Source organism: Lepidothrix coronata, unplaced genomic scaffold (assembly GCF_001604755.1).
Source record: "Lepidothrix coronata isolate B3197 unplaced genomic scaffold, Lepidothrix_coronata-1.0 Scaffold59, whole genome shotgun sequence".
NCBI classification, from domain to species: Eukaryota; Metazoa; Chordata; class Aves; order Passeriformes; family Pipridae; genus Lepidothrix; species Lepidothrix coronata.
Genome location: NW_016690239.1, coordinates 1,113,497 through 1,128,710, shown reverse-complemented (window position 1 = coordinate 1,128,710; position 15,214 = coordinate 1,113,497). Strand labels below are relative to the sequence as shown.

General features: G+C 35.2%; 1 protein-coding gene across 1 annotated transcript in view; it reads right to left on the bottom strand.

Annotated features, from left to right (window-relative positions):
- Positions 1-751: 751 nt before the first annotated feature.
- The window catches only part of STAM (signal transducing adaptor molecule), a 35,049-nt gene continuing 20,586 nt past the window's right edge, over positions 752-15,214 (bottom strand). Inside the window, exons 7-14 of the mRNA XM_017817234.1 lie at positions 14,772-14,964; positions 14,342-14,436; positions 13,033-13,121; positions 10,671-10,758; positions 8,199-8,253; positions 7,714-7,867; positions 7,031-7,206; positions 752-5,911 (exon numbers count right to left, since the gene is read on the bottom strand). Coding sequence (XP_017672723.1) covers positions 5,662-5,911; positions 7,031-7,206; positions 7,714-7,867; positions 8,199-8,253; positions 10,671-10,758; positions 13,033-13,121; positions 14,342-14,436; positions 14,772-14,964 — 1,100 coding nt within the window. The 3' untranslated portion in view covers positions 752-5,661. The remainder of the gene's footprint in view (positions 5,912-7,030; positions 7,207-7,713; positions 7,868-8,198; positions 8,254-10,670; positions 10,759-13,032; positions 13,122-14,341; positions 14,437-14,771; positions 14,965-15,214) is intronic.

Genomic DNA, 15,214 nt, shown 5'->3' with positions numbered 1-15,214 from the left:
ATGATTCAAAGAATATCTTAGATATTTTCTTGAAAGACAAAAAGTATCATATTGGATTAATCCACAGCCCACATAAACTCTTGTTCTAAGGTGTTTAGCTCACATTTTCAGGAAGAGACCCTAAGAACAGACCAAACTGATATTGCTGCCAAAGTCCCACAGTGATCTCAGATGTTTACATTGGTTTAAGCAAGAAATCTATGTTTAACATTGCTTTAAGAACACAGCTGTCAAGCCTATTAAGTTTCAACTGTGTCAGCATTTTAAGTATTTGAATATTCATAAATCAGGTTTTAGCCTGATGCTCAACTAATTTCACATAGATAAACCACCAAGTCCTACACTATTTTGTGTTACTGTCATGAGAAATGGAATTAACTGTCAAATGACTGTAAACTAACTGTTAGGCTACCATAGTATCTGCTACATAGATCTGTAATCAAATATATACATTAGACGGTATAGATGCAGTTGTTTTCATTTCTACTTTACAATCCCTTTAATATTCATGTTCTATTTACCCAAAGTGGATATGCAGCATACTTGAAGTAATATGTACAATATATTACTTGGGTTTCGCTGGAGGAAGTTAATGACAGATTTTAAAGCAAAAATAATGTAATATGTGAGTAAGCATCATACCAAAGAAACCCACAACCCTTCACCCAGGATAACCAAAAACCCATCCAGTAAAGGAAGTAATTTTCAGATTATTCTTCCATTAAATTTATAAACTGACTTTGCAACGTAATGAACTAAATACTCCAACTTTAATATTTTGCATTCATACTAAAAACAATTAACAGTTTTTACAAATAGTGTTATTTACTAAAACAATTCTTGTACAACAGCGTAGTATATCTAAATATATACATATGCCAACATCAAAGGGAGCATCAAAACAAACAAAGCCAAACAAAAATGCACTTTGCTACTGTGTACACTTTATTAAAACCAAAGCAGACTGCAGCAGGTTTCTTTTTCATGACAAAGACAAAAATTATTTGGATTCCAGAAGGACATGCAGGATAGAAGAACAAAAGCCCCTACCACCTTTTTGCCAAGGCAGCAGCATAAAAAAGGATCTTCAGATCTGCAATTTTACATAGTAGCAAATGGAATGTTTTTAAATACAACCATCCTAATTCAAGAAACAAGGCTTCAAAAATGTAGATAGTGTTTTTTACATATTGAAGGAAAAAGTTCAAATGTCAAGGCCTTCTCCATGTTTTCCTACGGTTTTGGACAGTCCATGTATGAAGGTCACTATTCTTCATTGCAGCCGAAAATGAGAAAGGAGTAGCTGTAGTGTGGAGTCGGTCAACTTTACTGAGATTGAGTAACAGAGAAAAAAATGATTCTGCCTGCTGTTAGTAATGGAGGTTTCTGTAACTTTTACTCTACCTTTTTCTTTAAAAATATCTCCTCCAAGGTTTTAACTGGAAAAATTATGCTCCCTTGTTCTTCAAAATAGATACATGTGTCTTCCTCAAAGGAAGCTGTAGTTGTGTAATTCAAAGTGCCAGTGTAGCTGCTGTAATTAGATATCCTTTTTCATTCTGTGAAACCCATCAGAGAAGGAATAAGGTAAGACCTTTGTATGTAAAGACTGCAGAGATATCTTTGAAATGTGAGTGAAAAATAAAGTAAGTGATATTAGAGAAAACACTAAAAAAAAATTGGAGAATGAGGTATTAAGCAGTTCTCCAGTGTAAATCTGATGTTCCTGCCATCTAGATGAAATCAGAGAACTATAATAGCAGCCTAGATTTAATCAGCAAAATATGTACATGGTATTAAGAGCAAATTTATCACCTTCCTTACATCTAATCATTTTCAATCTGGCAGAATCTTCTGAAGTTCAAATTCATTTCAGTTCTCCCAACTCAAAGTTCATGAACAGTTCATGCTACCACACACCTGTTGAGAAGCCTGCAGTAATTCTTACATTTTGCTCCTTTTTACTGTTGTTTTACTGCTGTCTATATGTGTTCTGGCCAATGACATTAAATACACATCTACACCAGTACCATTTACTAAACAGAGGTGGACAAATATGTTGTGACTGTTCCTGGAGCTGAGCACTCTGGAACACACTGCCATGACATCAATACAGCAAATTTCAACACACTGCCTCAGTTTTTTTCTGGGATGTTTTACAGTAAATCTTAACACCTTTGTTATGCCCACATAAATTGAGATGATACATGGGGTAAACAAGTTTTGCTTATAGAAGTGAAATGCACAGAAGGCACTTTCCAGAATTTGCTCCAGTTCAGGCTAACCAAGGTACTGAAATACCCCTTCTGAAGGTAATTAGCATTTCTGTATTCCTTAATAAAAGGGGTAAGTGACAAAGGGTTATACAAAATATTTTGAAAACATTTCAGCCTTACATCAACAATTTACATGTAAAGAAACAAGGAATTCAAAAATTAGGTCTTCTATTGGAACATGAGTAACATTTCCAAGGATTCTTAACTTTCAAATAGTTTAATTTTCTGACATTTTATTTAATTGATAAAAAGCTTTTCCACACAGTAGCTGCATGTGTACTTTCCTCCATTCACCCACATTTCTGTGTTCAATACCACAGTAAGGTGGAACATACATGAACTTGGTCAAAACAACGCATAAATGACGAATCTGAGAATCAATCACGGCAGAGAAGGACCAGCAATGTCATCTCCAGGTTCATGATACCAAACGCACAGAGAGGAGTTGAACTGATATAAAATTTCTAAGTTATCATAGAGAATACAAGAGGATGACTGAATGAATTCATGCAATGACAGCATCTAGCAAGGTAGGAGAAGGCATCACTTTAGAGTATTGAGCATACAGGACACAACCAAGCAAGAAGATAAAGTTAACTTTTCTGATGAGAAAAATCAACACAAAGCAACACAGCTCCAAATTTCATTTAATCAGAAAATTGCATGTGAAATGGAAAACGTAGGTTGCAGCAGAAACACTAAGACTCTGAAGCTAAAAATAGTGACCTACTGCACCAGCTGTAGACAATGAAACCTGATTCAAAATCAACTAAAATTCCCAGTCTGTTACAGGGGATAGCTTAGTGCAGTGACTTTAATAAAGGCAGGAAGGAAAATAGAAAGTGTCCATCTTTTATTCAAAACTTTCACTATATTGAATTTAGAGGGGCATTGAATTTAGCAAGTGGTTTTTTTGTGTACTTGAATGATGAATATAAATGAGGGGTGATTTTAATTTTCATAAACATGGCTGAATGCCCAAAATAAGCAAGTTGGAAAGCAGGAAAACTTAAGATACACCTAAGGTTTCAGCATTCAAATGAGAAACCAGGAACAAGCATTTCTGTATGTCAAGAAAAGACTTCAAAATTTTAAAAACAATGACAAATTAGTAAAAAAAAGTATGTTTGCTGGGTCTTTTCTGTACAGAAGTTCCACAGGCTGTTAGTGAACATGTGGCATAACATGTGAAAACCTAAGAATACAACAGTCAATATCAGCCCCACTATCTCGATGTTTCAAGCTTCTCTTTGAACCAGGGACTAAGAACTACAGAATCAAAAGTTATTTTCACTTCTGTGTATAAATCATACATTTCTATACACATTGTATATCTGATTTTGGAATAAGGTACTGAATACATACAGAGAACACTAAATTATACTACATGTCTTTTCTAAAGAGATCACCTCTTCAATCCTTAAAAAATTATCTATGACACAATATCTTGGATTATTATTTTTTTCCTTAGTATTTCTTTTCAAATTCCACAGGCTTTTGCGATGCTACCAAGTACTGAAGTAATTAATGACAGTTTGCAAGGGTGCATAAGAATCCTAGAGAAAAAAAATGTGAAAATACTAGTATTAGAACAATCAGCTGGCTAGAACATCTCCAACTGGAACAGATCAGCTATGGGCATGTTTCGTAACCACTCCCATCAAAAGTTATGCAAAGTAGTCACCTGAAAGCATCTGGCAAAACACCAGTGTCAATTAAAATAGTGAAACAAAGGCATGTTAGGTAGCTGTGAACAGATGCAGGAGTGTATGGGATAACTGAGGTCATTTTATAGTATAATGTACAATGGCAACATTTAATTCCAGAAGCATCACACTAAAATATAATACATATAAGCAAACAATTTCTGACACACAGTAACAAGACTAAAAACACAGATCTGATGTTGAAGCCATCTAGTATTGCTTTAAGAGGAATTAAAGTAGCTGGAAAAGACAAAACCAGGATGCATTACTAGATTGAATACAAATGCAAAATAACAACAGTCTTTGTAAAAGAAATTCAGATCAAGCACACCTAAAATGCTGCCTTCAATTACCATGTTTCTTTTGTAGCACCTCAGCCACAGAAAGAAAATACAGTGCCTTAAAGAGCCAGCTGACTAAGTTACTGAGGAACACAAGGGTTTAAAACAGGCTAATACATGTTGCTGCAGAAGAGAATTCAAAGTAACCTGAATGTCAATTAAAATGAAATGCTTCATAAACTATTGATACTATAGAAGGGCTGATAAATTCAAATGGTACAACTGAAAATTGAAACAGACATTTAAGGCAGAAGTGTTTGTGTTAGAACAGTAAAGAGAACAAATTGCTAAGCAAGGCCACAAGAGATAAAACGAAGCCCTGAAGGTTTGTTCAGCAAAGTGATTTAAATGTCCATAATTCTCCATGTTCTATTTAAGAAGACTCAAATAAAATAGTGTAATTCATGTTGTGTGTTCCAGTTTAAAACTCCATTGTTTCTCTTCCAATTCAATTCCTCTGTCTTTCTTTGGTGTAATCTCTACCAACATACATAGAACATAGTTCTAGTTCTCATTGTAAAAAACAACTTGGAAAAAATAAATTACATGCTTCTCATGACAAAATGCAAGATCCTGATCTGTTGCATGGTCCCATATGTTTAGCAGCCTCTGAATAGTAGTTTTAAGTTATTAATTATGTCCGAAGCAGAATCATAATTTGCTGTTATCCCCCCAAATCACTTACTAGTTAACGAGTTTACTTTGGTAGATAAGCTATCTAATAGTCATGATACACTTGTGTTCAATTCAAGAAGTAGTGAAACCTAGACTCAGATAAGTTTGTAAATTCATATATAGACCCTAGCTTGTAATTGTAACCACGATATGCAGAATTACTGCTATTCCTGCATTGGAAAATGACATCACATGTGTCTTAAAACTACACAAAACTATGAAATATGGTTGTCAGTTCATGATTAAAATAAAATAGTAAAGTAAATTATTTTTAAACATTGTGTTAAATATATTCACACAACCACCACAGCTATACGAAATGGGCACTACTGCAATCACACACTATACGTACATAACATATATGCCACAACAGTTTGCAAATGTTGAGTTTTCACAGACTAGCCAATTTTACCATACATAAATAATCTTGTACCAATTTTTAGGCATTTTAAAAGGAAGTAAATTTCCTAAATATATCAGTTCCTCTGCAAAATTAAAAAAAAAAATCCTAAAAAGTCAGTGCAAATTGAACTTGTTCACCAAGAGAGATTCTTATTAAGCCGAGGATAAACAAAGTTTAAGAGATTAAAGGAAGAAACTCATAGAATCGCCAACTGCCTTTAGCAGAGGTTAAAGAAGATTAGGAATCAGAAGTCCTGGATCCTATAGTAGAGCCTTCTGTGAGTAACTATGCTGTGGTTGCTGAGGTGGTGGAGGCTGTGGTTGTTGTGGAGGTGCTTGCTGACTGCCTGCTGTCTGTGGCAGAGCTGTAGACGCTAAGTTATAGTTTGGCACCTGGGACATATTAGTTCCAGCATTCTGATAAGCAGCAACATCAACAGTAGCAGGTGGTGGACTATACACTGAAGCCTGGTTAGAGTAAGTACTTCCAGCAACAGAACCAACCATTGCACTGAAAAAAAAAATAAAAATTTAAAGTTAAATTTACAAACAATTTACCAACAGAACAGCAAAACTTTACTGCTTCTTCAGTTGTTCTATATATACACACAAAAATCTCTTAACACAGGACACCTTGCATATTTAAAACTATAGTCAATGAGTATTCCCATTAAAACTCAAACACACTCCTCAGATTTAAACACAACTCCCATGGATTTAAAATTAAACTGTGAATCTATACTTTTGTTTTATTTTAAGGTGCAACATGGAATCCAGGTGAAAGATGGGGCCATCTGTCTTCCATTTTGTTCACAGAAAAAAACAAAACCCAACCGAACTATTTCATAAACCCAACCAACTGTTTTAAATAGCAAAACAAGTCAGGTGAAGTATGCAGAAACTCACTTTATCAAGGTATGCCTTACTATACCAAGTAAGTAACTTTGGGGGACAGAAATTACCAAATATATTAATGACTCAAGATTGATGTCTCTCCCAACTTTCTAGAATAAAATTACTTTACACAACAGTAAAATAAAAAAAAAAAAAAGAACCAACAAGCCAAAACCCCAAAATATCCAAATCCCCTAATCTTTTCCTACAGCTAATTCAAAAGTTTTTCTCAATATAAATAGCTTAACCAAAGCTTAGCATCTTCGGCCATCTACCCAATGTAGAAAGCCTCTTGTAAATCCTTTATATGGGCAAGCTGCATAAGCTTTAGTAAGTAATCATAGCCCATTCACTTCTTTTCCAAAATGAGCAGAATTCTCCCCATTCTTCTATGGTAAGATATTTGAAAAAAAAGAACTGTAGAATATACAGAAATTATGCTAAGCCAGCAAGAGCAGCAGATAACCTTCATCATTAAATGTATATTAAAAGTTACTACTAAGTTATATAATTTTCTCTATTTTTTTATATAAAAGAAATATAGAGAAGTTTGACAGGAATTTTTAACAAATACATGACACCAATAAAAAGCACACTGGAAATAACTGCCCTAAAGTATCTTTCAGTTGTGTTTATAGTTATACTTTTGTAAGGAAAAAAGTCTCCTTTAAAAATTATCTGTAGTCCTTTATGTTTAAATTGATTTAAACTTGAATAGGAAAATATTTAAAATTACTTCGTGTAAGATGTCTGTGCAGGCTGACCAGGCAGTACTGAGCTGGCAGATGGAGTAACTGTGCCTTGGCTGAGAGAAGGGAGCTGTTCAGGAGGAAGATTGTAACCTTGAATATGGCCCATCTGTGCACTCCCTGCTACCAAGTATGCGTTACTTTGAGTTTGCCCCGGATAAACCTAGGAAGTTAAATAAAGGAATATTAGAAATAAAATACAAGAAAATTTGCTATTTAATATCTGACACTAGACCTTAAAGATAGCCTCTCAACCCTTTAATTTCCTCTAATTTAAATTACTGAAGTTAAAAATGGTAATTCTTTCATGGCAGCATTTCCATGTTGATGGCTATCTCTGAGTAGATAGGGGAGGGTATAATCTTAACCAGGAATGGTACTCCCTCGGTTCTTTACTTTCTTTGACCAACTATGCAAAATTAAATTTGGCAGCTTAAATTTTTAATTTTATGTACAACTGAAAGCCCAGGATGGGCTTTTTCCTTGATCAAAAGGAACTGAACAGACAAAAACTAAAAGCGTTAGAATCTGCAAAAGGAGAACATCCAAAGCTTGCAGCTGAAACAAAACATTTTTATTTTTATTTGTCTACGTATTGTGTTGAGAGAAAACATCGCTCAGTAGGTATGCACTTGATAAGGTCAATGGCTATTCAAGGTTACATACATACCTGAGAGCCAGAAACACCAGATGACTGCATGTAATACTGTTGGTTTTGTAGTTTTGCGTACATGGAATACATTGGGTCCTCATTCACCAATTTGTTATACAAAGAAAGAGCCTCCATTGCTTTAACATTGAGCTCTGACAGTTCCGAATGTTTCCTAGAAAATACATTTTACAGTTTATTCTACAATTTAGATAGCTTCAGTATAGAACAGACAATACGGAGATATTTCATGAGGTGTAATAAGCAACATATTCTTCCTGTGAAGTCATGTCTGACAAGAGCATCAAATGGTGCAATACTATAAAATAATATGTGACTAGAGGGAAAAAACCTTCAGACTTCTTTCCAAAGTAGAAACTACTAATAAGTACACCTATTTTCTTTGCCAATATTCATAAAAATTATTAGGATATCATTAAGTAATAAGACTGGTGTTTCTAAAAATGAATTTTAATTTGAGTCAAAATACATTACTTTTTTTTTACCTGTCTATATCTTCCAACTTTTCATCTATGAGAGGTCCCATCTGGTGGCACATTGCTAGAAAAGAAAGACATTAAAATATAACAGCGTAATAAACATTTCCGTACTGCAAAGTCAGAAAGCAATTTAAAAAAAATTACAAGACAGAAACGTGTAGATGCTAGTCCATTTTTTTTAGTTCATTACTATAATCTGCATGCCAAAAATCTATAGTAACAAGGGAGCATCATGAAAAATTTAAGAATGAGATCCAGCTGAAGTTTTCACTACTGGTAAAATTTCAAAAGTACATTTTAAAATAAAGTGAAGCAAAACACATTTAACATCCAGGAAGCATAAAACTGAAACTATTTTGCATTAAAAGATTCAAGCAAATCTGAGAGGTGAGCTCTTCTTCAAGGAAGAAAATTTGCCACTGTAAATTGTGCTCAACTATCAATACTACAAAAAGAGTATCTATGAAAATAATTAAGAAGAAAACTAATTGCAATGATTCAATCACTGTCAAAGACACTATTAGCACATTTCTCTCTCACTAGAACTCTAATTGGGGAGAGGGGCTTTTTCAAACCACTAACGTGCAAAAAACAACACAAAAGCTTACCAGAAGCAGAATAGAAAAGCATTAAAATAAACAAAAATGCACCCCCTGCTTCCTTTCAGCACAAGGACGTGGGATTCACCCAACTGCCAAGCAAACCACAGTTAATTAACAGAAAGACAGAATTTGTCAAATGTAAAATAAACTGACAAGGAAGCTAAAAGGGAAGTTTTGGATACTAGGAATAAAGAAGGTCCTGAAAATGCCTGGGCCACGATGCATGAAAGGGCACTACTACTGTGTTCCTCAAAGGCAACGCCAGGTGAATGAGGAGTTGTATGAGAAATACCCATCTACTTCTTTGAACCTCAAATTAGTAATACATTGACAGAAATGCTGGGAAAAGATGTAAAACCTGGTCTAAGTTCTGCCTATTTTTATGTACAGCATAAAGTGTGGTAAAAGGCATGACAAGGATTGCTCAGATGTCTGTATGCTAACATAATGACTGCACTGTTGCCAACCACAAACCCTGGGCTCTCGAACATGTTAGGATGAGCTCTCCAATTTAAAGAATTTGTGACTGGACATGTGGCTGGCAGAAGAAAATTAAGTGGGTTTTCTGTCAAATATTAATCAGCACCTGTCACCACTGGTAGAATCAAGGATTCAAAACGTTTCTGTAACAAAATTCCCAGAACCTATGCCAAAAACAGTAGCTCACCAAGGCCTACTTAAGTGTAAAGCAAGTAATCTTGTATTGGCATTGCAGGACTACAGCAAGTGCTGTTGTAGGTAGCTGAGGAGCAATCATCTGATCCTACCACTGCTTTCAGATTCTAGGACCAGTCCCACAATTCAATATAAAATTCAGCATTGTTTTAATGATCTCACGATGTATTTGCAAGGAAATCCTAATCTAAGCCATATCTGGAGGCTGGTGGACAAGCATGCCTTTTAATTTCTTTGCCTCTGTCCTGGACCAGATACAGGCAATCTGCTTCTTAGACAACAGCCTCTATAGCTATATTTGGGACTTGAAAGAATAAAACCCGTCATGTTTCTTTTTACCCCTCTTTAGCTTTAGTGGAACTAAAATATGTTCCTGTGCAGACAGTTCACTGATGTGCAGTTCCCAAAACAGGATTCATTTACAGGCATAATGAACCAGATGGGTGTGGAAAGATGGGACATACCCAAAAGCTTATAAACCTATACACTTCCATGATTAACTTCTAGATACATGTAGAACCTACCATTTTCTTGACAAAGTCTGGTCCTATCTGAATTGTCAGTCTAAGCGTATGTTCTGTTTCATAATCAGTAAGTTTCTTTTCTTCCTTCTCTAAGTTCCCTCCCAAAAATTTTGGTGCATATATCAACCCAGGTAAAATGGTCTATAATGCCTCTGTGAAGAGGTAGTCTGAATAATTTGACCCTAAAAGACTAGCATAATTTGTAGCATTCTATAAAGTATTTGTTAATACGCAACTCCTACAGAAATACACATGCAAGTGAAAAGCATGTGAGACACCCACAGGTCTATTCTAAACCTTAGCAGTATTTCTGCTTCCTTTCATGGAATCTTCCTTACACTCCTTTTGCCACTCATGCTGTGCTACTCTATGAAGGAAAAAAAAAATAATGGTTGAATATGATTGAATTAAATATTTCTGGGTCTCAAAAAGGAAAAGAATATAGAAAATGGTTTTCTTGAGAGAGGAGTAGGCTTGTTTTAAGTTAACGTTTTGCACTTTGGTCTCTTAGATGTGGAAAAAAGGAAGTGAGAAGATAATTATGGCTCAGGTACTTTTCTCAGGCATGCTTCTTGCATGCACATGAAGCTGAAGTAGCTTCAACTTAGTTTCAGTTTGGTTCGATGTAGGTAATTACTAGAGAGGAAAACAACAACAACAAAACAGTACTTTCTTACCCTCAAGATGAAGCAATTCTGGGAGGTCTGGCTGGTCATCAGATGGATCCGCACTTTGTAACATCTGTAAGAGTTGGTCCATTTTATCCTAGAACACAAGTTGTATAATTAGGGCACATACGGCAGGCAGGAAATTAGCACTTTTGGGATAGTAAACTAAAGCAGCTGTTTACAACAGCCATTTTGATCTCTCGGCACTTGAGAATCATCTAGACTAAGAAAATACAAATCATACATGCTACTTTATAGGAGTGAAGATGCTTTAACAAGGAAAAGCCAATTGACAAAAATCAATAGTAGTAAAAAGTGGAATGTGCAGAATACTCCTTTATTCCTAGAAGTCCTTCTAAACAGTATTTTCTGAGCAGCTTCTATTTTTCGATTCTAGTTATTTATTACATATGCAATAACACCACCTAGTGGGATTAGTGGAAATATTTTGAAAGAATACATGGAGAGAGTACTTCAAATTCACTGAAAACCTATCCTGCATTTTTAAGTGTATAGGGCCTATTCAGTATATGAGCCATGTCATTACCTATATATATATATATACATATACACACACATATATGGAAAACTCCATAAAAGAGTTTGGCATAATAAACACTTGAAGAAAAGTACCAAGATCAGTGTTTACAGAGCCATTGTGCTGCCTACTCTTTCATATGGTTCCAAATCATGGATCATCTACTGCCACCACCTGCATCTCCTAGAATGCTTCCATCAGCGCTGCCTCTGTACAATCCTAAACATCCACTGGTCAGATTATGTGACCAATACATCTGTTCTAGAACAAGGAACAATCACAAGTATTGAGGCCATGTTGCTGAGAACACAGCTGCGATGGGCAGAACACGTCTCCAGGATGAAGGACCACCGCCTCCCTAAGATCTTAATTATGGTGAACTTGCCATTGGCTGCTGCATGAGAGGAGCCCTGAAGAGGAGATACAAGGACTCCCTGAAACAACATCTCAGCCTTGGCCATATTGATCAACTTAACCGGTCTACTCTGGCCTCCAATCAGGAGGTCTGGAGACACACCATCTATAACGCTGCTGCTTCCTTTGAGAACTCACGCAGGATCACTCTCGAGGAGAAAAGACAATGCAGAAAGAATTGTGCCTTGCAGAATATTCCACCTAAGGAGTCTTCCAGCTGTGCCTTCTGCAATCAGACATGTCTATCTCGTATTGGCCTTTTTAGCCACCAGTGCGCTTGTAACAAATGTGGATAGAGCCTTTCCCAAATCTTCGTTCACGAAGCCCAGCCATGATGATACATACACACATATATACACATACACACATATATATATACACACACACACACGATTTTTTTAAGATGATATTTAGAGGTGTTGCATGATTGATTTCAGAGGAAGTCATCCCTGATTAACCAGTTTAAGTGCAACCCTCTTATAATAAAAATACCAAAGGTTAGAAAATCAACAGGCATAAACTCTTTGAAAAATATGTCTCAGAGTGAATTATATTGCTTAATGAAACCTTATATGTAAAAGATTTTAAATCACTTTTTAGATGCGTACTATCAAATAAATAGCCTTTATCAGGCCAGAGTTATATAGGTTGTATCAAAGTAGAAAATAAAACCATGTTTTGTCCTCCTTAAACTCTGGAAAGGAAGGGAAAAGCCAAATGAATTACTTTCTTACTATTATACTACAGCAAATTTAAAAACAAAAGAAGACACTAAAACAAAAAACCGACATGGACTCACAGAAGACAAAAGCTGCAAGGCACCTCAAGGAAGGGCTGAGATAAGATATTTTGGCAGATTACAAACTAATATCTCTTGGGAAGAAGAGTTGTTGAGGTGGGACTTTAACAGGACTTTAGGGGGGCAGTAACTGATTTCTCATGTCAAAAATGACAGAACTTGTGTCAAGGGAAAAAAAAAGGCAGGGGAAAAACATTCTGTTTTCAGAGATGGAAGGAGATCTTTGATTCTGAGGGTAGACAGTGGTGGTTATACTGGAAATAAATCTAAGACAGGAGTCAAGATGGATATGTCTGAGGCACCCTGAAGTACTTAAAGTAAAATTCGAAAGCAAATTTGTCACTCAACATCAAGCTTCTAGTTTGGAGGTAAACAGATGTACAATCTGGGAGTAGGGCCCTAAATGGAATGTAGTTTCCAAATTTAGTTTCAGAAATTCCTAAGAGATTCAAGATTCTTGAAAAAATGAAAATACTGCAGATTTCTTTTTATTTTAATTAAATTGACTTTCCCTTCCCATTCTCTTTTGATTTTTGTTTTTGAAGTACAGTATGAAAGGGTTAAATATCACATATTTAAATGTACCAGCAGTTGAAAATCAGTACTTTTAGCATGCTTACTTCATCAATATAAACTGGTTCAGGCTCAGGTTCTATTGTCTCTACTTGAATTTCATCACTGAACTGCACTGTTTTCTTCTCAGCTTTCACTGCAAGACAAACAGGCAGACTAAATTTTATAAAATAAAAATGAACAAACAATGACAAATATAATATATCTAGTATATTGCCTAGGTTTTTTGCATTTGAAACATCTACTGTGAAAATTTTAAAAATTAGTATTTTGTTGGCATTTGAAATCCACAAACAAACAATTTTCTTAAACAAATCTGTAAATTGCATTAAAAAAATACAACAGTTCATGCAAGGTCAACTGAAACATGTTTTATCAAATAAATGTCTTTATTATAGTCTCCTTGCATATAACATTCTTATTAGTAAGTCATCAGGAAAAAAAGACTAAGAAAGGGTGATTGGAAGAAATAGGGCTAATGAGTCAGGTTTAAGAGAAAAGTGATAAAAACATCTATTACAAACTGAGCCTTCTTTTCCCCAAAGCAAAATACAGAATCAAAAGTTCACTATTCCTTCTCCATCAAATCATATCTGCAAGGCATCTCACTCCTCTGTAGTGGAAGCTAGAACAAAAAAGTCAAATACTACTCTTATCATATTACTCTTACTTGATAGTTTAAACATATCACAAATGACTGCTACAGCATGTAATTCTGCTGACCTGCTCTTACCTTTAGCACCCTCGAATTGAGATCACAGGAGATTAATCTTGCAAACCCATGAGATTTACAGGAATTAGTTCTAATGTTTAATATTTTTATTAAATATTTAGAGTAGGTTAGACTGATATAAATAGATACAAACAGATAACCAGTATACAGAAAACCCCTCTTTCCATGTATGTATGCACACATACACAGCTACAGTATGTAGGTTTCTTGAACTATTTGAACACTGGTAATCTGACTCACATCTGCCCAGGGGCCTTCAGTTTTACCTCGATTCGTTATGTACCATTGTAACCAGGCAAAAAGGCAGTTTAAACAAAAAAGCTACTAATGCCTACCTTTATCCAGGTCTCAATGGAGTGATTTAATGAGTCTCAAGGAAGCCACTGACAAAGCCAGAACAGAAAGCATCATATTTTTCAGCAGAAGCCAGCTTGGGCAACCTTAGTCTGACACAAAGGTATGTCTGTTGTTTGTGAGATCATAGCAAGAGCTCCTCAGTTTTACTTCAGTTATCACATTAACTTGCAACTGAACTCCATCATAAGGGAAAGGAAATCACTGCAGAAATATACCTTAAGCAATGGCAGGATTTAACATATATACATAAATAAATTGTTACTTACTCATTTCTGGCTCAGCAGAAAGATCAGCTGTTACAAAATTAGATGGAAACAATCCTATACCCTGGTGAGTTTCACCTTTCCACCAATTTGGATCACTAAAGATAAAAAAAAAACAAAAACAAACCCCCCATACATTATAAAACCCACTCACATGGAATTTTCCTAGGAATTGCACAGAAAAGGCTTTTCTATTACTTGTACATAAATACAACTTTTGTATACACAGAGAATGTATTCTTGTGTATACACAAAAATTTTTATGCAATTACATTTATTTGTAAAAAATCTAGGAGATAACTAAAGTATTTAATATGTAAATATGTTTCCATGCAACGGTATTCCAAGGTATGCTTCTACATAGAAGATATCATCATCCCCAAATCATTTTTACAGCCTAATATACTTCTAGGAGACATTCTATATAAATTACCTGTCATCAAGGATAGTTATAAGTTCTCCAGCTTTAAAAGTTAATTCGTTGTCTTCAGCAGCCTCAAAATCATAAATTGCACGAACCTTTCGGCCCTCATGTTTGTGGTTTGTTAAAAGGCTTGAGGTGCTCGGATACAAACTGGAAAGTGTTGTTTGCTGTTGCCTTTGTTCTTTTAGTGACAGTTCAATAGCTGCAAAAGAAGAGTTACTCATGAAAATTCCCTATAAAAATGGGTTGAGTGATATGAAGATTTAATTCTGTGAAAACTTTTAGTATAATTCTATTCCTGTTGCATTTTAATCACCCTCTGCTTTCCCCTTGGAAATAACAGTAAAAAACAAAAAGATGTTTTACAACTAGAGAGCACGATTCTGCCTGTAGATTTACTGAGGCTTTCAACAGGGACAGGATGAATAAACAGCACTTAAGCACAAATGGAA